This window comes from Penaeus monodon, chromosome 7 (genome assembly GCF_015228065.2).
Source record: "Penaeus monodon isolate SGIC_2016 chromosome 7, NSTDA_Pmon_1, whole genome shotgun sequence".
Classification (NCBI taxonomy): Eukaryota; Metazoa; Arthropoda; class Malacostraca; order Decapoda; family Penaeidae; genus Penaeus; species Penaeus monodon.
This window is the reverse complement of record NC_051392.1, coordinates 789,092-815,357: the sequence shown is the minus strand read 5'-3', so window position 1 is coordinate 815,357 and position 26,266 is coordinate 789,092. Positions and strand designations below refer to the sequence as shown.

General features: G+C 32.2%; 1 protein-coding gene across 1 annotated transcript; it reads left to right on the top strand.

Annotated features, from left to right (window-relative positions):
• The first annotated feature begins 298 nt into the window (after nucleotides 1-298).
• LOC119574937 (serine/arginine repetitive matrix protein 2-like) lies at nucleotides 299-25,572 on the top strand. The gene is given in 19 exon segments (XM_037922225.1): nucleotides 299-388; nucleotides 2,501-2,655; nucleotides 2,904-4,446; nucleotides 4,449-4,597; nucleotides 7,760-7,921; nucleotides 10,029-10,199; nucleotides 10,201-10,503; nucleotides 14,027-15,463; nucleotides 17,276-17,356; nucleotides 18,641-18,730; nucleotides 18,937-19,113; nucleotides 19,284-19,454; nucleotides 19,681-19,753; nucleotides 20,407-20,529; nucleotides 20,904-21,076; nucleotides 21,240-21,384; nucleotides 22,270-22,375; nucleotides 22,612-22,791; nucleotides 25,116-25,572. Coding segments are annotated over 18 exon segments (5,238 nt in total). The 5' UTR covers nucleotides 299-388; nucleotides 2,501-2,505; the 3' UTR covers nucleotides 25,120-25,572.
• The last annotated feature ends 694 nt before the right edge of the window (nucleotides 25,573-26,266 follow it).

Here is a 26,266-nt window from a genome sequence, read left to right as displayed (position 1 = left end):
AAAGAAAAGAAAAGAATACACCGTGAGAAAAAAAAAACAGGAACGATATATGAAAAAAAAAAAAAAAACACGAGAATTTTGACAGATGCGCTTGACGCCATTCGCTTGTTCCGCCATACCCTCCATACCCCCCCCCACCCCCCGCATGCCCCCCCCCCCGGCCCCTCCCACCAGACATTGGCACCTGTTGCACGTCGTCCGCTTTCTAACGCGCTTCCTGATTGGTCGGAAGCTGATCCGCGAGTGACGTCGGAGTCGCCCGCCAGCCAATCGGCTTCCGCGTTCCGTAGACGGCGTGTTGACGGAGGGAGGGAGGCCGCCCGAGCCGAGTCTCCGTCCTGTTTACATGAGGAAATTCGCTCTTCTGGACTGAGAAATGAGCATACAGGCGAGTTTTCAACCACCGGGGACGAGGGGACCGAGTGCTGAGAGAGAGAGGCGAGAGCGAGGTGTCGTCGGGGCTTGAGGAAAGGCGCATCTTTCGCCCCCCTTATATATATATATTTTTTTGCGTCAGAGAAAAAGTCAAACCTTAGAGTCTCATTGATATAAAATGTCAACGTCTGAATTTTGCCTTTTCTCTCTCTCTCTCTCCCTCTCTCCCTCTCCCTCTCTCGTATCAGCGCGTAGGAGGCGAGCAGGAAACACCCCGTGATATGTGCCAGAACATGTAATAACGAATAAGGAGAAACGAATAAAAGACACGGGAAGAATACGAGAGAAAACATGGAAGGCGCGTCGGGGTTTCTTATCGTGAAGGAGATAGTGAATTTCTGGTCTTCAATGGGGCCAGAGGAAGGCGTATGGCGTGTGTCGCGGTTCTTCATGAATGACACGGAATTACAGTGTGGCGAGGAACTTGGGGTTTTTGCTGTAACTTAATAAATATGTGTGTTCTAATTTCCGCACTTTCATTCACTTGGGAAGTCTGTTTTGATGATTCTAGGGTCGTGAATGCATATTATTTTGATTTTCAGGTTTATGCCGAATTGTGCTTTATGATCATGCATCTTGTGTGTGTGTGATGTGTGAGTGTATTCAGAAATGTGAATGTGTTTTCACTTGCAAGTGTGCATTCCAATGTGCTGCCATTTGTTTGTTTATTGTTACTTGACTGTTATGTTATCTTAGGATGTTGTTGTTATTTTTTTCCTTTAATTTTATCGCTGATTTTCTTTTCCTTTCTTTTTTTTTCCTCATATTGTGTAATTCGTGCTGAGTTCTGTTCAGTTCTGAAGTTTTCCTTTTCTTGTTTTTCCATTTTGGTACATTAATCTGAATTTCTTTTGTCCCCCAATTTCCTTCTATAATTTTACTTGTTTTTCTTGCAAAATTTCATTTCTCAGCTGATTAGTTTTCTTTCCTTATCTGCTAACATATTTCTCCCTATATATTCTACTAATTTTCTACAAACAGTCTGAAGACACTGGCTAAAACTATTAAAGCATTTACCTTTTCCAATCAAAATGACATTGGTTGTGATCTATCAGAATCCACTCAAAACTGGCTGTACTCTGCGACAGAAATGCTGCACTCAGTACAGTTTATCATCAAAGGCTGTCATATATATTCTGGCAAGGTGGAGCTTGGGCTGGTGAATCAATGGGACAGTATATTCATTTGGGAGATCTCCTAGCCCTCTCCTAGATATAATTTTGTTTACCTTTGCCAATTGGATATGTAGTTGTCTTCAAACATTTTCTTCTCTCTCTCCCTTTTTTTCTTCACTTCCACGCAAATTGACTTGACTGCAGAATTCGCTTATTTTTCATTCTCTGAATCGTTCTCATGTGATACTGTGCACTTGTTTGCATGATTGTTTGACACAATTATTTGTTTTTGCATTTGTTTTTGTGCACCTTACTATACAAATACAAGTCAAAGTGTCATCATGTTTTGGAATTGCTGTTTATGCTGATTAGATCTGATAACCCAATTAGCCCCCCGTCATGGGTGAGGGTTGTAGTAGCTAGAGATAGGATGGGAAGGGAGTTTGTCACTGTTCATGTAAAAGGACTGAATGGAATTGAAGCAGTGACATACAACAGGTAAAGTGCTGAGTTTAGGAGACTTGTATTGCTGAGTTTAGGATAGTCATTGAATATTTCATAGTGCATAAATGTATAGATTGAGGGAAAAAAAAAAAAAATGGTCATGAAGGTAGTCATAATAGGGATTTGATCTACCCTGAGTACTGAATATCTAAGTCTGTCTTGTACTTGATTTTATCAAGTTCTTTGTAACATTTTTTTTTTTTTTTTTAAATTTAATTATGCTCTTGGATGATATTGTCATAAAAAAAATATTCAAGTTCTAGTGGGTTGATAGGGAAGAAGTATTCTCTTTGGATGAAAATTTATTTAGATTGCATTTGCCCTTAGGTAAGTATAGAAATATGGCTGTTGTCAGCATTGCCATAGCTAAAAAGAGGAGAGAAGATTTGATCTTAGACTTTTGCACTCTGGAGTTGACTGTAAAGGGAATGATGTGCATCCCGCAGGTGACATGACAGAGGGCAGCATGAAGGGGGTTGAGAATGAGGAGTTTGTGGAGGCCATGCATGACTACTCTTACCAATGGGAGGACCGCACCCTTTCTATGACAAAGGGAGAAATTTTCATGCTCATCAAACGTGCGTCTCCTGATTGGTGGCAGGTTGGTCCCAGATTTGAGATTGTCTTGTTTATTGATAGCTAGTGTTGATGAATTGTGTGTCATATAGTCTGCCTTTGATTTGTTACGTTGACTTTTATTTTTAAGATATAATTTTATATTTTTGACTTGCTACTAATTGTATTCCTATATGTGGATGGGTTTATATTGCATGGGAATGGATGGAATATCTGTTATTTGTGATCCTTTTCCTTGAGATTATGTATTTTGAATATCTTATTCTCCTTCAGGTAATCAGACACGGAGAACAACGACCTTTCTTTGCACCAAAACAGTACCTCCAGCTAACCACAGTGTCATACGAACAAATGAAGCAGGTGTCCAGGCAAGGGCGTCTACAGCAGAAATCAAAACCAGAAGAGTCTAGTGGTCAAAGTCATGGTATGCCACAGATATCAAATGATAACATTCCTTCACCAACGTTTACTGAAATACCCTCATCCACAACTCCCAATGCTAGTCAAAGTTATATGACAAAGATAGAACCAAGTAGGGTAACAAAAGAGAGAAATGATCCATATCCAAGCAGACCAGGTGGTCTGTCCTCCTTCAAAAGTGAATCCCCAATTGTTCCTCCAAAAGGGCTACCACACAGGAGTGGCAGCAATGAGTTACCATCTCCTACAGCATATTCAAGAGGCTTTTCCCAGGGTGGGCATGAGTCCTCTTCTTCTCACACCTCCAAGTCAAGCCTCAATGATAGTAGCAGATGCAGCATGGAGTCTCTCACGCAGCTCCATGCAAGGAAGCAAGCAATAAAGGCAGCTTCACATGATGAGCTTATGTCTGGGGAAAGGAGTAGATCTGTGCTTGATGTGAGCCAGCCAAAGGCAGCTAGCAGCGAAGAGCTTGATGGACGCTACTATGGTAGGGATTTTTTTTTCAAGAGCAATCAGTTAAGTTACCGTCATAGATCTAACTCAGTAGATTTCAGATTATTTCAAAAGGATCTTGCATTCAGTGAAATGAAGCAAGGTTCTTTAGACAAAAGCAGAAAGCCAAGAATATCAAAAGACCCTGGGAACAGGAGGAGGTCGTGGGCTGTGGAAGAAAGATTGCCGGAAAATTTTCGGCCTTTCAAAAAAGCAGAGACCCAAGATACTGCCATTATTCTGGATGTGCCACCAAAACTTCCCCCAAAGCAGCGTAAACACAAACATGATATATTTGGCTCCAGTTCTGAAAATCTGGGGAAACTTGAGGGACCAATAGATATTAAGTTACAAGAGATGAAGAAAGCAAAACCTGCTTTACCACTTACTGGTCCAAATGTGAAAAGACTTGGTCAGGACTACGATAGAAGCTTAAAAAGTTCTGATACCTCGACTCTGTCTGAAAACCAAAGGAAAGCTTCCCTCCGTCGTCAAGATGGGATGGATGCAAAAGACCCCCCAGTGGCCCTGCCAAGGAAGTTCATTCCCGCACAAGTTTCATCAACAGAAAGCAAGACAGATGAGCAAGGGAGTAAACAAAACCTAAAGGCAGGAGCTACAATGCCTAGTGCGAGTGAATCTCCAGCCAAAGACAGTATTAATAATAAGGTGAAAAGTGATTTTAATGATCTAATCTATACAAGGGAACAAAGTGCACAGGAAGTGAGAAGTCAAGCTGTCTATCCTAGTGATTTAAGGGAAGGCAACACGTTTCGTCCTGACTCTGCTCAAAAGCCTGGGCGGGTTGATTCGTTCAGGAAAGCCAGAGAGGCGCCCAGGTCTCCCAGTAGGGCTACTGGGACTCCTGAGATGAACAGGAAAGTGTTTCTGTCTGTCACGCCGATGCCATCAGAAAGTCGTACAGTTTGGAAAGGGGGTCGCCAAAGCCAGAATTTGGAAAAGAAGAGGAGAAGGAAAATGAAGCACTGAGAATACCTCCGAGGGAAGTTCACACCCCAGACTCGGCTAGGGGAGTGAAGGTGGCAATGCAAGTAAGTTTGCCCATTTTTGCTGGGAAGTTTCTTGAAAATTGTAATACTGTAAAGGAGTCAGTGACATTGCATAGATGTTATGGTAGCATGGAATTCCATAAGAATTTGCATAATCAGTTGTTATGGGGTTGCAGTCAGGACCAAGTAATATAATTTTTTTTTTTTAGAGAGATTTATTTTATTATAATAGTATATACTATGCTGATGCAGTAGATGTATCCCTATTTTATCAGGGTATATTCAGGGAGGATAAAAAGAAAATAGTTTTTTTTTTAATATTTAAAGATTTGGTGCATAGTCATATATGGATGTGTATATATATATATATATATACATATATTATATACATATATATATGCATATATATATATGCTTATATATATGCATATATATATATGCATATATATTTATGCATGTATATTATGCATATATATATATGCATTATATATAGCTATAATATATATGCATATATATGCAATAACTATATATATATATATATATATATATATATATCTATATATAATAAATATAATTTTATATATTTTAATTTTTTTTATTATTTTATATTATATTTTTATTCACTATATATGTGCCTATATATATATATATATGCATATACTATATATATATGCATATATATGCATATAATATATATTAGGCATAGTATATCTATATATATATATATATAAGTGCATATTATATATATATATATATATATAATGCATATATATATAGTATATAGGCATATATATATATACTATGGCATATATATATATATAATAATATATATATATATATTATATAGATCTCATATATATATATCGTAATATATATAGATATATGCATATAATGAATGTTACCTAACAAGTACACCGGCACTCTCCGGGAAAGGAGCTGGGGACCCTACCACTCTACTCACTCCGAGAGCATCACAACGTGAAAACTGCATTGAGTATCATGCTGGACCACGGCGTCTCGACATGACCTAGAACCTACCGTTCAATGATTATGATATCATATATAATGTGTATATATATGTGTATTTATATATATATATATATATATAATATACAGATACATATAATAATACATATATACATATACATATATAGATATATATATATATATAATATATACATAATATATATATATATATTATATATATATATACTTATATAGATATATATATACACATATATATAATAGATAATATATATATATAATATATATATTAATATATATCATATTATCTATTTTACATATTATAATATATATATATAGCATATATATATATATTAATCTATATGATATATATAACATTATATATATAGTATATATAATATATATATATGACACCTATGTATACATTATGATGCATATATATATTATAATATATATATCTATATGCAATATATACATATATAACATAAGTATATATACATATAATATATATATACATATAATACATCTATATGCAATAATTAGTATATTAGTATAATATATATATATCTATCTATATATATATATATATATATATATATACATAATATATGGCATATATCTATATATACATATAGATGCATATATAGAAATTACATATATACATATATATGCATATATGTATATATAATATATATATATATATATATATATCTACATATATATAAAGCATATATATACATATGTAATACATATATATGCATATATATATATATATATATAATATAATATATATAATATATATATATGATTTATATATATTACATACATATAGTATATATATATATATTTTATATATATATATATATATATATATATATATATATCAAAGTATTAATATATATATAATATATATATAGAGATACAATATATATATATATATATAATATATATATATATTATATATATATATATATAATTATATTATTACATTATATATATACTATTAATATCTATTATATTATATATATATTATAATAATATATATTTTAATATAAAAATTTTAATATATTATATATAAAATATATATTATATATATATTTTTATATAATATAATTTTATTATTTTAATATCCTTTTTAATATTAATATATTATAATATATATATATATATCTAATATATATATCTTTATTTTATATAATATATATATATTTATATATTTTATATCATATATCATATATCATATATATATTTAATTGCTTTATATCATATATATGCTTATATCATATATATCATATATATCATATAATATCATATATATAATTTTTAATTTATATATTATATAATATAATATTATATATATATATATATATAATATAATAAATATAAAAATTTAATATATTAGAAATATACATATATAGTATATACCATATATACCATATATCCCATATATAGCATATATAAATATTTTCATATATACATATTAAAATATATATATATATAATTAATATAATATATACTTATATCATATATAGCATATATACGCATATAAAATAATCCATAATATAATAATAATAGAAAATATAGTAAAAATATATACATATATAGATAATTAAATATAGATAAAAGCATTATACAAAATAAGATAATATACGCAAAAATACATATATAGCATATATAGAAATATCCCATATATAATAATCGCATATATAGCCATATATATATATATATATATAATTAATATATTATATATATATATAATATAATATTATTTATATTATATATATTAGATTATGTAATATATATATATTAATCTCTATATATATATCTATCTCTCTATATAATATATATCTATATAAAATATATAAATATATATAAATATATATATATATATATATATATATATATATATATATATATATATATATACACAAACAAACATGATTTTATATACAGGCTTAGTTACATACATAGTATATTTTTTTTTATATAAATGTATCATGTATAGATGTGATGGTAAGAGTAGGTTTAAAATATTTTTTTTTATTGATTGATTGATTGATTGTAGGGATGTGTCTGTGATTTATATTTTGAAGATTTATATATTGTTAAGTGTAAAGTTAATATCTATATAAGGAGATATCCAAGGAGAAATAACTGTGCAAATATGCTTACGATGTAGGTGGGACATCCACATCACACCAATGTGTATTTTGTCTCTAGATGCCGCCGTCGCCACGAACGCCCCCGCAAAGAATTGTCTTTGATGACTGGGGGGAATATTTTGATGATATTACCCGAAGGCCTTACTACTATAACAGCAGAACACGTGAGAAGAGATGGAAACCCCCGCGTAAAGGAATTCACTCAGTTGCTATTCCAGAGGTAATTAATTTGTCGCCGTTGGTGTTATTAATAGTAATTTTGTTAACGTTGCTGTTGTTGTTGTTAAAAGTGATGCATGTTGATCTAGTCAGAGGATGTGTTTTATTTAAGTTTGATGGAAGAACAATCCTCACATCTCTTGACCTTTACCGAGAATACCGGCTTTATGAAAGATGCTGATTTTCTGCCATTCACCTGTCCTGCTCTTAGTGCTTCAGTCCCCCATTCTCTTGCGAGTTCTTGGGAAAGAATACTGCTGAGGTGGAATATGGCTTTTTGTTCTTATGTTTATGTTTTATGATTTGTTATCAGTAGTGTTGTTGGTATATATGGTATTGTTATTATTAGTGTTGTTGTTGTTTTATTATTATTATTATTATTATTATTATTATTATTATTATTATTATTAATTATTATTATTATTATTATTATAATTATTATAACTATTATAATTATTATAATAATAATAATAATTATTATTGTTGCTATTGTTATGATAATAATGATGATGATGATGATGATGATGATGATGATGATAATAATAATAATAATAATAATAATAATAATAATAATAATAATAATAATAATAATAATAATAATAATAATAATAATAATAATAATAATAATAATAATAATTGTTGTTGCGTGTTGTTATAGAGTTTATTTGTATTGTTTATTATTATTTATTACTGGTTATTTTATTATTTTTTTAGTATGTTATTATTTTATTATTATTGTTATTGTTATTGTTATTGTTTGTTGTTGTTGTTGTTATTATTGCTATTATTATTATTATTGTTATTATTCTTTTTGTTATTGTTATTGTTATTATGATTATTATTCCGGTTAGTTATTATTTTTGATAGTTGTTGATATTATCATTATTAATATTGTTATTATTAATTTTGTAATTATTAATATTAATTATTAATATTTTTATTATTATTATTAGTATTACTATTGCTATTGCAAGTGTTAGTTTTATTTTATTTTTATTTTGTTTTATTTAATTTAATTTTATTTTATTTATTATTTTATTTTTTTTTATTTTTATATTTTTATTTATTTATTTATTTATTATTATTATTTTTTATTTCATTTTATTTTACTTTATTTTATTTTATTTGGTAACTTTTCTTCTTCCTCTTCTTAATAAGCCATGTAGTAAATATAAGAAAATAGCTGGAATATGGTAAATCAATCTTATTTTAATTCAAAATGGTAACTTGTGTATAGTCCACAAATTTCTGTTTCCAATTAAAAAGAAAAAGAAAAGAGAACATAGTAAGAATTGGTCATGTAACTCTCGGATGCAGAGTTGCAAGAGTTGCACATCCGAAGGGAACCCATACATAACTGCATAGCGAGGCCGTAAGGACCGAGTATGGTGTATCAGCTGTGTAAGCATGAGCTACTCCCCATGGAGGTTGGACTTCAAGTGGACAAGATGAAAATATGAGGAAAGTAATTTGAGACATCACAAAGCAAAACAGAGCCGGTGGTCATGTTACCAGTGGGATGGTCTTTGTGTGTGTGTGTGTGTGTGTGTGTGTGTGTGTGTGTGTGTGTGTGTGTGTGTGTGTGTGTGTGTGTGTGTGTGTGTGTGTGTGTGTGTGTGTTGTGTTTGTGTGTGTGTGTGTTTATTTGTTTCTTTCTATCTGTTATTTGTTTCCCCCTTTAATAAAACTAAGGGAGGAGATTATGGGATGAGTTAAGTTGGTCATGTTCTTGGTAAATATTTGTTATATTTTGCAAGGTTGATATGAATGCATATGTTATCATTTCATCCCATCTACTTATTCTTGTATAGACTTAGCTTGGTGATAGCCTTGCTGAAGTGGCCAAGAATTATTGTGCCATTCTATAGTTAAGAAAAAATAAGATGGCTGTTAAGAATGATAAGAAGTATGTAGGTGTCGTTTTTTTCTTTTCTTTTCAAGAATTTACTCATACAAATTGTATGGTTTCTACCTTATATGTAAAATCTCAAATCAGTGTCTATCTGGACCTCATTTATAAGGTTTTGTGTGGTGAATAACCAGAAAAATGAGTACAATGTAAATGATCCTAAACATATCCTAATATTCCGTTCTTTTGCTCTGGAAAGGTACCTCCGCATGCCAGGCAAGAGAACCGGGGAGGGAGTCTTGGCAGGGGGCAGACTAGGAGCCCCCCTATCGACTACCCTGCATCCCCCAAACTCTCCCAGAAGCCAAGGTCTTACGCCACCTTACCTGAGAGCGGTAGTGGGGGATACCACGGCTTTGGCCACATGTCCTTCCCTGATTCACACCTCTTCATCCAGCCTGCATGGTCACCACCACCCTCTGGCAACATCACACACGCTTCCCATACCCTCCCAGTTGTCCAGGAACATCCTCCCTCCCCTGGTCCCCCCCAGCAGTGCCAAACCCATATTGCCATGCACCCCCACCACCCCCACCACCCCAGATGTCCCAGATGACCAGAATGCTGCCTTGCTGGACACGCTAGACAAACTGAGCCCGCCCAAAGGCTGGAGCAAGAAGTACGACAGCTTAATGCAGAGGGTTTATTTCTGTAATCAGGTCACAGGAGAGAGAGTAAGTACAAAACTTTTTTTGTGTGTGTGTTTAATGCTTTATATGTACTTTTTGTGTTTGTTAATTCAAATAAGTCAGTTTGTTTACTTATTTGTTCCACCAGATTTCCCCTGTTATTAATAAATCAGTGTTTTCATGTGATGCATAATGTGTTGAATAATAATTACAATTTTAACAGATTTCTGTAGATCTGAAGTAATTAATAAGTGGTACAGATGATAAAGTTGTTTAAGACCAATGTATTAATTGTTGGTAAATTCTTTTTGTATGAAAGATCTCATAAATCTGTTCTTTTTAAATTTTTAAGACATTCACAAAAAATTCTGTATGGAGAGAAAGTAACAGCGAAGGTAACATTCATGAGGAATGAGTGCAGTTGAAAAATGAAGAATAAGAGAAATAAGAGAAAGGGTGAGAGAAGCATTTGTAGAGTACAGGTGAGAGGAAATATGGTAAGGGTAAGAATTAAGAAGAAAGTGTGCGTAAGGGTGAAAGTGAGCCTGAGAAAGAGTAAGTCTGTGGGTGAGAGTGAGAGGGAGAAAGGGTTCATGTGAGTATAGTACGGCGAGATTTCTCTTTTTAGAGCCCGAGAAAGAAAGGAGATATAGTGCACATTAGACTAACACCTGGTGTTTGGACCTGTGTGCTCATTTGTGTGTGTATGTATGTGTGCAAGGATGTTCATATATGTGTGTGCATATGTATGTGTGTTCATGTGTGTACATGGGTGTGTGTGGATGCTTGTGTGTGTGTGCATATGTGTCTGCTTTTTTGTGCTTGTATGTATGCTCATACATGTATGTTTCCCTGTGTACATGTGTTTATGAGTACATGTCTCTCTACAGGAATATGTACTTGTGTGAGCATGTGTGCACTTTTGTGCAGGCTTATGCATGTGTTTGTATGTGCATCTGTGCATGCATATATATGTATATGTGTGCATGTGCTTGTGTGTTTGTGTGTGTATGTGTGTCCATGCGCTCGTGTGTGTGTGGCTACCTGTGCATGTGTGTGTGTGTGTGTGTGTGTGAGAGAGAGAGAGAGTGAGAGGAGAGTGAGAGTGAGAGAGAGAGTGAGAGTGAGAGGAGAGTGAGAGGAGAGAGAGAGAGGAGAGGAGAGAGAGTGAGAGTGAGAGAGAGTGAGCAGTGAGGCTTGAATGGTGAAGTAGATGAGTATATGAATGAGAATAATAGTGATAATAGATGAGTAGAGATGAATGAAGAGAGTAAGTGAGAGATGAGTGAATGAGAGAGTATGATTGAATAGAGTGAGTGAGAGATGAGATATGAGAGAGAGTGAGAAATAGATAGATAGTAATGATAGATATGAATAATAATAAGTGAGATAGATTAGATATATGAGAGTAGATGAATTGAGATAGATTGATGATAGAGTAGATAGAGTGAGAGTGAATGAGATGATATGAGAGTGAGAGTATAGTAAGTGAATGAATGAAAATATGAGATAGATGATAATATAGAATGATAATATAGATAGATATATATATGAGTATATATTGATATATATTATTTCATGATATATATATATTATATGATTATAAGTATATTTTATAATATATTATATATGATATATAATATATATATTATATATTGATATTATATATATATATATATTTATATATTTTTGATTATATATGTATATTATGAATATTTATATATATATATTGATTATATGATATAATATAATATAATATGATATATATGATGATATATATATAGATAATAGATGTGTATATATGTGTATATCTATATATGATATATGTATATATAGATATTATATATATATATATAATAATATTATATATATATATATATATATGTAATATATATGATATATATATAGATATATATAATATATAATAATATTATATATAATATATATATATATATATATATATATATATATATATATGAATATATATATATATTATATTATATATAATATATAATATTATATATATATATATATATATATATATATATATATATTTATAATATATTATTATATATATATATATATATATAATATATATATATATATATATATATATATATATATATATATATATATATATATAATATATATATATATATATATATATATATATTATATATATATATATATAACAAATACATAATAATAATAATAATAATAATACATAATAATAATAATAATAATATATATTATATATATTAATATATATATATATGTATGTATTATGTATTATGTATTATATGTAGTATTATGTATTATTATTAGTATGTATTATATATATATATATATATATATATATATAATATATATATATATATATATATATATATTTCCCCCCCAACTCTCCTGTACATAATTGATATGAAAGATTTATCAACATGCTGATTGAGGGATGTGTGTTATTGTGTACAGAAAATTAATAATGTCATTAATTGATAATATATATATTAATATAATATAATATATATATATAATTTTATTATATATATATATATATATTTATATATATATATTATTATTTTATTATATATAATATTATTATATATATTATATTATTATTTATTATTATTTAATAATTTTTTGTGAGTTAATTATGTGCTTTCCGGGAGCTATAACATTATCTCCCTTAATCGGAGATACAAGGGCGAACCAAACCGCACCAGAAGTTAGTGTTCACCAGTGGTTTAGAGACGTATTATTGCCTATAGAATATTATTTTATGATTGAATACACAGTGTTTTGTTCAAGAAAAGTTTTAGCTACTGTCAAGAAGATCTGTTACTGGAGATATGTCAGGTAGGTAATTTTGGAATATTGTCTGAAGAAATTTGGAAAGCTGAGCAGCTCAACCTGGGGAGGAAGTCATATCCTGTTTTGCTACCATGAGTAAGCTGTATCCTGTCAAGTGGATAATAAAAAAACAACTGCCTAACACTAGCGAACACTCAGTTACCATAGATCCAAGAAGTGGGGCATTCATCTGATTGGGGGTTGCTTGATATTGGCACAGTGTGGCAGTGCACATTATCCTGCGTGGAGGAGGTGGAGTTGGGTGAGAGATCTTATTGTCTACATCCTGACCAGTCCCAGGAGGGATGGTGTGTGCTGCTAGGATTACTGAGTCTCTCACACCACAACAACCTTGTTTCTCTCTCAGCCTCCATACCTCACACATGCTCATGAGAGCCTGTTGCTGTATCTGTGTTTCAGGCATTTTGCACCCGACATAGCCAGCACTCGTTAATGTGGAGCTGGAAGTGAATCAGTGTGGTGTCTGAATATTCAACAAATTTTCAATGTGCTGATTTTAATCACTTGTTTGAAAACTTGAGAAAAGCAAAAAAGAGAGAGAGAGAGAGAGAGAAAGAGAAAAAGAAAGAACTATTGCATGCAGGGGATTTTTGCATTCTTATAGATTAATCACAGGTGAATAAGTTAATTTTATATAAAAAAGATCATGAGTAATGATCATGAAAAAATTACTTTGATGGAACATGTGGTCTTCCAGCCTAAAAGATTTTCATGGGTGACCGAGGTGGACATACCCAGTCTGGAGGACAAAGAATACATTTGCAAAAGTTACCAGAGCACTATGGACTTGTCGAAGCAACTCCAGTATGAAGTCCAGTCTCCCAGTCCAGTGGAAAGGCAGATCAGTTCAGCAGAATTACAGTGTGAGGGAGTGGGAGTCCAGGATGCAGAGAGGCAGAATGCAGCAGAAAATGCAAAGGATGCAAATCCAGCTGAACAGAGGAAATTATCTGAGAGAAGAGACCCACCGCGGAAACCGCCTCGGAAGTCAAAGCTCTCTGTGCAGCCATCACATAAGCTTCCAAGAGACCCAGATGTCATAGCCATATCCTCGCCAACCCTCCCAAACAGTCCAGCTCGTATCATTATGACGCCACCGGACACACCCTCAGTAGCAGAAGCTGGGCTAAGAATGTCAACATTTGGTCACAATTCCAGCTTTTCCAGACCACGTGGACATACCAGGAGTAAGTCAGAGAGTGTGAAACTAGACAAACCACCTGTAAGGGAAACTAGTGACCAGTCATTGAAAGCTGAAAAACTGAATTCAAAGCAAGACAGGCGATCAAAGTCAATCACAAATCCATTACTGATTCCAAGCTCAATCCGACCAAAAACTCCAACCCCACCAAGATCTCCTGTCGGATATGTAGAGAGGGACCAGCAAATGCGCGATAAGTCTACCAGTCATCTGAAGCTGGATAATATCAAAGAGGGAACAGGCAGAAGTAAAGAGGAACCGAAGAAGGCGCTTGATTCTCCTCAGCCAGACTCCCTCCTCCTGCGTAATGCAAACACAGGCAGGGGAAAGAAGTATTTAGAGTTGGACTATAACCAGCCAAAAAGAAAGAGTGAAGGAAATTTGTTAGATGGAAACATTAGTCCAGTTGCGAAAGACCAGTACGACCAAATTGTGAAAGAACTTGCTTCCAGCATGTGTAGAGTGCGATTAAATGACAACAGTTGCAAAAGTAGAGATAATATTTCTCAGAATATAGATGCCAGTAGCAGCCAGCTAAGAGAAGATGTGTCTTTAAAAGTTCATGCGGTAGAGGAAGGAGATAACAACAAACCTCATTCATGTTTTTCTGCAAAATCTCAGGTAAGGAAGTCCATGTTCATAAGTCATGATGAAGAGGACTCCATACTAGAGGATAAGCCACTCACCAGTGAGAGTGGTGAGGCGAGTGCCCGTGCATTTGGCACTGATGACGACACCCCTGGCCAGGGTGCCAGGCGATTCTTCCCGCCGTCCCCCCGTTGCTTAAGTCCAGATAATGGCTCTGGGACACATTCTGACAGGGAGGAATCCACATTTAGTGATGATACAGAGGGATCGACGTCTACCCTTCCTTGTCTGGGGATTGGAAGTGATCACTACAAGGAATTGAAGAGATCTCTTGACTCTGAGAAGGTAGTTCAAAGATTTAGCACTTGTGAATTTAACAATTTTGAACCTACTTTTTCATCTGATTAAATAATATTAAGTTTAAAGAATGAACTAATATAACTTTAATGGTTCAAATATGGTAGATTCACCATGAACATGTCTATACAACGCCTGACAAATGCTGCACGCTAGTAATTTCAGAATGGAGGTACAGAATTTGGCATAATGGCTGTATTTTAAATTTTTTGAGGTATCTAAGCCAAGGTAACACTATAATTTACAATATTATTTATTGATCTATGATTCTCTGACTCGAATTCCTAACCTGATTGCACTATTATTTTTTTCCTCAAAAGCGCAAAATGGATGAAGAAAGTACCTTTTAAGCATACATTAGCTTATTTCCAGATTTGATCTTCAGCATATTGCTACTAAGTAACTAATAACTTCCATGCTTCAGCTTTTTACAGATCTGTATTAGAATGATTATAATTTAGCTGGTCTAAATCACTGCCGTCTATGAATTATATAATTTGTATTTTAAATGACATTAACAATTTAGATTTTTTTGTGAGAGATTGAATTGATGCTTATTATTTTTTCAGAAATTAATGGCTAGTCCAGTTTTCAAAGATTCTATATGAAAGACATAAAATATCCAGTTTGTGTCACAGATTGTATTTTGTGCTGATATATTTTGAAGTATTGAAAAATTTTGTGGACAGTTACATAACTTTTTTGGAGTGGAGGGTAAATTGAATGAAGTTTGATTAATGATTGGTAGGGAAATTTTAGTGAACTGGATGCAGCTCTAGATAGGGAATGGATGGTGCTGATGACTCTCTATGCACCAGATAGTATTTTCTGCTAAGATTGTCACAGATACAAATGATACGATGCCACCTGAAACTTGAGTGCTTGGGTGAAGCCGAGGGTCTGCTGTCCAGCACTGTAATGTAATAAGGAATTAAGTAGGTATTCTGTAATTGGATCGGATGGGGAGAAAGGGTTCCAGTCGCTGAGAAGAAGACATTCCTACTTTGAGCGATGTTGTGAAATTGAGCAGAAGTCAGATTTTTTTATTCTGCTTTTTATTATATGTATGTCTGCCCCTTTTTTGGTAACTATTTATAGCTCTCTGTTTTAGGCTCTTCAATATAGAAAAGCATAGGATTTTAAAATGTGTTCGGTGGTGCATATTATTATATGTATGTTCAGTAACCATTGCCTAAACCTAGGTTTGATGTGATGACTTAGATGTTCATATATCTGAATGCTATACTGAAAAGAGTAATAATAACTATGTGGATGTGTAACGTTAATAGTATCTGATAGTCATCTTGAAGTGACAGACAGTGTTTTAGGTGACATATTCTTTGAGATGTGTTCAAGTTGAAATTTCACAGATCTTCAGCAGCAGTTCTGATTGAATGAAAATAGTTCTTGCAAAATTACGATGTATATATTCTTTTATGGTTTGATTGATTATTCCATAAAAACTAACGATGATGTAGCTGCTTCATGTCTTTCACTTGACTAACTAGGACTATCTGTGCAATGCTTCCACACGTTTCATTAGCACGTGACTTGCAAAACAAATTAATAATTGTCTTTTAACTTCTATGTGATTCTGTAGTTGCCATTTAGAATTAAGGCTTTGAAAATTTATAGTGCTCCCTTCTTTGAGCATAATTCATAGGTAGTTTGAGAAATAGTATGATTAAAAGAGTTTATAAGACAAAATATTAACTTACTCAGAAAGAAAGATGTTCAGACAATGAATTTTGAAAGATGTAAGCGACCCTTTCTCAAACTAACACTGGTCTTTCTTTACAGTGGCTCGCAACTAACAATGATGATGGGAAGATTTATTACTATGAGGAGAATGGCAGTAAGAGTCAGTGGAAACTACCTGAGGTATGTCTTGCACTGACAACTTGAGATGTGTGCATTGATCTTGGTCTTTGGTGTGGGAGGGGCATGTACTGATCAGATGGTATAGGTGGAAGGAAAAGGGATAGCAAGCTCAATGTTATTTGAATTTTAATTTAATTACTCCACAAAGGTACTTTAAACTGAAAATCGTGCAAGGAGTACCTTTTTGCATGCATTCAGCACTTACAGTGGTTGTGTTAGAATGTTTCAAATATTGCCGAGAATTTATTTTTATTCTTGAACTTGGACGTCTTTTAGTTGGCTTGCATCTTTTGTTTAATATATTATTGAGAGTGTAGGTGCGAGTAAACAGATAGATGATAGATAGGCAGGTGTATGAATTGTTAAGTAGGAATTCTGCTGCTACAGTTATTATGCTTTCTGCAGAGAAACAGTATATTTCTCAACATAATGTAAAATTTCAGTGGAGCAGAAAGGCCTGTGAAGATTTATGAAGTTTCTTAACTTTTGTTATACATTTTTTGCTTGAAAAATGGGAGATGGTATGAAAGTAGGTTACCATAAATAGGGTCCAGCAGCTCATCTTTAGCATCATACTTGCTTGTTAATGACCAGAAGTATGTTGATAAGATACGATTGCCAAGGTATCTTTAGTTTGTAATTTATGTGGGTATGTAGTACAAAAGTTAGTTGTTTTTTTTATGTAAGTGAAGCATCTTACAAATTTGTTACATTTGCTTGATGTAGAAGTATTACTTTCGCAAACTGCTGACACTGAAATGTTGAAATTGAATATACTGTATGTTCTCATTGGGTACCTTAGTTGTGATACATGAGCTTAGGTGAGCAGCAGCAGGCTAAACACATGGCAAAAAATTAGAATTCATTTTTGCTTTACTCTTGCTTTCCTTTATGCTTCATGGTGATGGAAACATGGCTGAAGGATATCTTACTGTCTCTACTGTAAGTTTACTACTTATTACTACTTTTACATTTAATACCATTTATGGCTATAAGGACAGAAGGCATTGCTTTGTGCTTGTAGTCACACCTCAACAGATGGATTATGGCTTTTGGCAATTGATTGTGAAGTGGATATGTTTGTTCTTAGAAGTGTCAGAAAAATCCATAACAACAGATAACTGGTGAATGAGTGGAAAAGCTATTTGTAGGAATAAGATTTTTAAAGATATATATACATATATATAAAAAAATGTTTGTGTGTATTTTTTTCGGGTTGATTACAATTTCAACTATTTTTTTGAGATTTGGGATGAGGCAATCAATTTTTTCTCCAATTTTCAGCTTGATTCCTTTGATGAGTTTGATATAAGGGATGGCCAACAGACTTCAACTCTTGAGAGCCAGAGGGTCTCCTTAGTTACTGAAAACTTGGTAAGTATTGGAGTTTCTAAAGAAATTTACATATATGTCAACTTTTATGAGTGGTACTTTATTTCTCTTCGCATGTAATTCAACTTGTGTTTTTTTTTTCTCTCTCTCTAGTTTAGTTTAGTTAGTTTGGCATTGGAAGAGTCAACTGTGTAGGTATTTTTGTGTGGCAAAAGTATGCAAAATTACAAAGTTCATTTCCTCTACAGGCTGAGCTAAGTAAGAACATTGTCAAAGAAGGATTCATGCAGAGAACGTTCATTTTGAAAGAGGGAAAGAAGGTGCGCAAAAATTGGACCTCCTCCTATGCTCGTTACATTGTCAGTTCTTTCAATTCTGGATCACAAGGACTGATACACTTCTCTAAGACGAAGGATGATGACAAGGTAAGATTGTTGATTTACCTTACTTACTTAAATGGTGATAAGGTTTTTTTTTTACTTTGGCAATACGTTTAGGTGATTAACTGAAAAAGTGGGATGTTGTTTTTAAGAATACAATCTTATTTATTGATTTTTTTAATAGTTAATATATATATATATATTTTTTTTTACAGAAAGCTGAAATATTTGATTTTATTCCACCATGTTCCCTTGACCTTTCCAATGACAAGAAAACAAGCAGGCAGCAAGTCATTGCTTTACGCAATGGCCAAGACACAGAAGTGCTACTTCAGTTTGAAGATCGAGACATTGAAAATGAATGGCTCAAAGTTCTGGTTGATCATGTGAGTCGTTGGTTGCATTTATTTTTGTGACTTAGTATGGTGTTCATTATTTGTGTGCGTGCACTTATGCTCATACGGGCATGCTTTCTTTGTGTGTTTGTGTTGGTGTTTGTGTGTGTGCATGTGTGTGTGCGTGTGTGCGCGCATGTGTGTATGTGTTTTTATTTTGTTTTTCTTTTTCTTTTTCTTTTATATAATCTTCAGGATCTTTTTGTTTTTATTCTAGGATGGGATGCAGCAGAATATGGCTTCAGTGGCAGAGAAGGAGGAGAAGAAAGGGAAGAAAGGCTCAGAGAAGAGTAAGAAAGGATAAGTTTACTTCATGATTGTATGTAGGGCTTAGTAGATTATATGTTATTTTGTGCGGCAGTTGAGAGTGATAAATGATAGGAATAAAAAGTACAAGGCTCTCACCAGAAATAGGGTAAAGATTATACTCTTGTCCAAAGCTCATCAAATCCGTTTACTAATAGTTTAAAATTTTCAGCCATTACACCCCGATGAGTCTGTCCTATCTTGTTCGTAGGAAATGAATAGGCAGTGAATTCTAGGAACTCCTCTCTCTTACTAATAGTTTGTGACGGTGCTGATTCACACGCCACTTAATCTGATACATTCCTTTGGTTGTTGGGAGTCATTTGTTTATTGAGGTTATTTGGGTTGGTGTTAAAGAAGATTTATAAATAGGTCAGTAGCTTGGGGTATTCTGGTTATTGTTTTACTGCTTTCTTAAGTTTTGTTTATTTTCATTTTGTTCATTGGTTTATAGTGTTATAATAGTTGTTAAGCTTGTTATTGTTCTTCTGCAAGGTTAGTAGTATAAATAAATTGGAGCAGAACAGAAAGGAATTGCAACAAGGGAAGTTATTATTATTAATTTTTTAACTGGAGATAGGGTGATCTCTGAAATGTGAATAGAGTTTTCTATTTTTGGTAATTTTCTCGTCGCCAGTGAAACGGGCAGCCAGTATCGAACAACTCGCTCCAGACAGCAAGGGCATCACTGATAAGTTGCTGAATTTCATCAAAAGACGGCCCCTGAAGGAGACTCTGGAAAAGAAGGGGATTTATAAAGGTAGGATGAATGTTTTTCTCTCCAAGGGAGGAAATGAGAAAGGTGATGTTTCTATATCTGTCTGTAGATCTATATTCATGTCTATATCTTTATATTTATGTACATGTTTGTTTTCATGTCAGTTCATTACTAAATCAGAATATATCACTTTTGGAATTTAAATCTTGGAAAGGAAAGGATATATATAGCTCTGTTGCTAATAACTTTTGCCGGGAAAATGCTGAGCTCTTTTTTTTTTTTTTTTTGTGAAATGTCTCTGGACATCGATGGCTCTGCTAGTGCTTAGCCACAAAAGAGTCAATTAGTAAACCTTGTGACCTTTGTTAGCATTTAATTATTTGGAAAGATTTTTACTGACTTTGTTCCATCAACAGAGGCTGTTTTTGGTAGCACGCTGTCGGAGTTACACTTACAAGACAAGACCACGATACCAATATTTGTCCTCCAGTGTATCAATCACATAGAAAAGTCTGTTGAGAATCTCCGTGCTGATGGCCTGTATAGGATATCTGGTAACGCTGCTCAGATCCAGAAAATTCGATATGAGGTGAGATTTTTTTGTGTGATTGTTACCCTCCCTCATTCAGTATGTGATAATTGATTGAAAACAGCAGATTTTTTTTCATTATTTATATTTAGAGGATTTTGTATTAGTATTGTTATAAGTAGAAGCCCAACTGTACATAATGGGCCTGATAATATACTTGCAGGTGGCTCAAAGGAACTATACCATCTTGAGCAGGGAGAAGGAAGTACATAACCTGTCGGGGGCGCTCAAACTCTTCTTCAGGGAGCTCAAGGAACCCCTCATTCCCTTTGCCAACTACCAGGACTTCATTCAAGCAACAGGTTCTGGTATGTTAGTTTCTTGAAGGGCTCTGCTTGTTCTTGTTAGGTTGAGAAAGGATTGAGACTTTAAGGGCCTTTTCCCCCCTTCCCATTTGCTTTATTTTGGAGTGTGTCAATGATCATTTCTTTCTTTCATGCTCTCTTTTTAAGGGTGAATCTGTAATTGGTAAGTTTCATTCATATTGAATTCATTTTTGGTAGTTGGTACTTGGATAGTAAGTTGATAGAGTTGTTAGTTTGTTAGAGATAAAATCTAGTGGTAGGAAGATCTGTATCAAAAATAGGAAAAGTATAAATGATGAGCATGCATACTATTGGTGAAGTGAATCTTGCTTCAGTAAAAAGTACAAGTATCAGAGACAGTAGTTTTATGTGTGATGTAGTGGTAATATTTCTTGTGCCGCTAGAGATGAGGTCAGTAACATAAGCCTTTTTTAAAGATGTGTGGGCATTTTCCTATAACTATATTCTTTTAGGTAAGTAGCCTGCAGCACACATACATGGCTGCTATTTGTGTCATTTTTATATTGTATTGTTCTTTTTTAATCGTTGACCAAAGTAAAACCCCATAATTGACCCACCACATGCTATATAGACAGCCCCCTCCCCTGTCAGATACTATTAAAGAGCATGATTTTAGTGGTCTAAAGCACAGTAGAAATTGTACTTAATTGTTTGCTGGATTTGCATGATATGAAATGTTACTGTCCCTCCACCCACCTACTGCTACATGGTTTTGTTTTCTGAATGTTTACTTTTACATTATTTGATGTGGGGTTGAAATGAGTTGACTTATAAGTACATCATTTTGCAAAGCTTGTGAAAAGTAGGAAATTAAGCTTTGATTTTTTTTGGAACATTTGAATTTGACTTTTGAAATTTGATTTTCAGAGTACCGAAAAAAGAATCAACAGGTTGAAAAGTTAACGAAAGCAGTGCGGCAGCTTCCTGTGGAGAACTACGATACCATGAAAGTCTTGTTGCAGCATTTGTTAAGGTAAGATGGGATTTCAAACATGTATGTCCATTCTGAGTGTTGTATCATTTATCCTTAGATTATCCATAACTTCTATATCAAATTTTGTACTGCTTTTTTTCTTTTTCTTTTTTTCTTTGGAATTTTATCAGAGTGTGAGGTGTAATACTGATATTAAATATATATATTAAATAGTAATTAGGATACCTGTTAACTTTCCCAGTGATTTAGATGAAAAATTTCTTTCCTTGTAACAGAGTGAGCGAATATGAGAGCGAGAATCGGATGAGTATATCGAACTTGGCCATTGTGTTCGGTCCATGCCTACTCTGGCCGAAAATCACCAATGCTCAAGACCTCATGACAGATGTGATGCTTCATAATCGCGTTATCGAAGGACTTTTATTAGATTACCAAAAGATATTTTCTTCCAAAAGGTGATTTGGGGTCTCCTTTTAATGTCTTGTGGGTAGAATGATGTGACTTTTTAATTTTTATTTTAAATGCTGCTGTTGGGTGATGCATATTAATGGAGAACACAGACAGTTGGCCTATTTACCTGTGAACAGATTCTCTTCTTTTGAGTCAGTCAAATTGCATAGAAAATGAAATGGATATAATCAGTGGAACTCAAAATATTCCTAATTAAACTGCCACACACAAACCGAATAATTTGTTTGAAGTACTAATACACACAGCAATGTGAAAAGAAATAGAATATTCACATGCATGACACATGTGCAAAACACACATTCACATGCACACACTTTCATTCTCTCTCTCTCTCTCTCTCTCTCTCTCTCTCTCTCTCTCTCTCTCTCTCTCTCTCTCTCTCTCTCTCTCTCTCTCTCTCTCTCTCTCTCTCTCTCTCTCTCTCAGACACAGACACACAGACCGACACACAGACAGACACACACACACGCACACACACGCACACACACGCACACGCACACACACACGCACACACACACACACACACACACACGCACACACTACCTCTCTCACACATGTTAAAGTGTATTAATGCATACTAGTTTATTAGTAGGCAGATTGGTATAGAGGGGATTAAATGTGATTTTTCAATGGAAACTTCAGTTGTTGGATGTACCATTGGATTGGAACATTTAAAGTATTGGTTGCTTGAATATGTAGTTATTTATATTTTCTTATTTACAAATTTTTATTAACACAGTTGACATGGATGGCAAGAATACATGCCATGACCACTATAAGTATTTACTTATAGATGGCTCTACAAGTGCTTAGCCACCAAGGAGTCAGTTATTAGTCCTACCTATCTCACCTGTTTATTCTTTTCCTTGATTTCTGGAGAGTTACTTTTGTATTATTTCATTGTCTTTAATGTTACCAAGACTTTAATAACAATTTAATAATCATAATATCAGTAAGAATAATAACAATATCAATATCAATAGTATTAGAAAGAAAAACACATTTTCCTGCAATTTCAAGGAATGGGGAAATCAGGAGCAGTTATGAGTGTCTTCTGATAGACTCCTTGGTGGCTGAGCACAAGTGGAGCCATCTGTTTGTAACAAAATTCATAAAAAACTTCAGGGGACAGTAAATGAATTCGTAGTGATTGGGTTAAATGTGCACTGTAGAATTTTTTTTTATTTTGTTTATAGTTTTAGGAGTATGACTGGCTTTTTCGTGAGTGGTGTAATGATTTTCCTGATATATGTCTATATATATATCTATACATCTCTCTCTCTCTCTCTCTCTCTCTCTCTCTCTCTCTCTCTCTCTCTCTCTCTCTCTCTCTCTCTCTCTCTCTCTCTCTATATATATATATATATATATATATATATATATATATATATATATATATGTAGTATATATGATATATATATATGTATATATGTATATATATGATATATATAATATATATAATATATATAATATATATAATATATATATATATATGATATATATAATATATATATATATATATAATATATATATAATAATATATTAAATATATATATATATATTATATATATATAATATATATATAAAATTTTATATAATATATATATATATATATATATATATATATATATATATATATATATATATATTAATATATATATATAATATATATATATATAAAATATAAATATTATATATATATATAATATATTATTATTAATATATAATATATATATTAATATTATATATATATTATATATTATATATATATATTATTATATATATATATATTATATATATATATATATTATTTAAAAAATTAATATATATCTATATATATTATTATTAAAAATATTAAAAAAATATAAAATATATATATTAATATATATATATTTATTTTATTATATATATATTATAATCTAATATTATATATTATATTTTAATATTATATATATTATATATGTATATATATATATATATATATATATATATATTATATATATTTTATATTATATATATATATTATATATATATTTATTTTATATATAATATAATATATATTTTATTATAAAATATATATATATATTATATTATATATATATATAGATATATATATATATATATATTATATATATTATATATATATTATATATATTATATATATATAATGCAAATATGTATATATATTTTTTTTGCATACATAAACTTTGTAAATTATCCATTTTGTGATATACTGATGAGATTAAGAAATATATATGTGGTATTTATTTACTTAAGAATTACAATTGTATTTTCTTTCATTGGACAGATGAGAAACGGAGCGGAGAAGCCATGAATCACTCTTAGGTGCTATTTTCTCTCCGTTGTTTTCTGCTCTTACCCCCCCCCCCCCAACCCCTTGGCTTTTGACTGGAATGACCAAATTATTAGAATACACGCATTTTCATCCACTCGCTAAAAGGAATGTGGTGTGCGACAGATCCATTTCAAAAGACAACTGTACTCTATGATATGCTTAGTCTGCTTTCTTATATATACATATATATATATATATATTGTACATAAAATCACTGTAATTGTAAATGTCCCGCTATAAAACGTCAGCCCCTGCGTCCGTGTTGGGATATGGGACCGACTTTGGCTTCGTTCTTGGATCCCCGTCAGAGGTAGTCACTTTGGGACCATGTATTTGAATATGGAATTCATGATATTTTGTATGTACATTTTCATCTTATTACACTGGTTACCACTTTCTGTATATGATACCCATGTTGTATATTTTGAAAGACTTTTTATCTCTTTACCTCCAGTTTTTGTGATGACCCACAGACTGCTTTGGCTGGTCGAGTTTGATAAAATTTCAAGTAGCCGTTAGTAGTCACAAAACGGTTTACGGATGCCGTCTCGTCCGATATTTCTCCTGAGAAAATGCTTTGCTTCATTGTAAACAAGAAGAAGGCTGTTGCTAATGTGTCATAGAGATTATTTTACAGTTCTATGATATTGCATTTATGGTTTTACTTCCCAAGTTGTGTTCCTATATAATGTGCATTCTAGATACGAGAAATGATTTTTTTATACAATAGTTTGCATGCGTGTAAGCACACACACACATACATACATGCATACATACATACATACATACATACATACATACATACATACATACATACATACATACATACATACATACATACATATATATATACATACATATATGCATATATACATACATACATACATACATACATACATACATACATACATACATACATACATACATACATACATATATATATACACATACATTTATATAGATCTATATGAATACATATATGTATGTATGTATGTATTTATATGTATGTATATATGTATGTATACATATATATATACATACATACATACATACATACATACATGCATACATACATACATACATACATACATACATACATACTA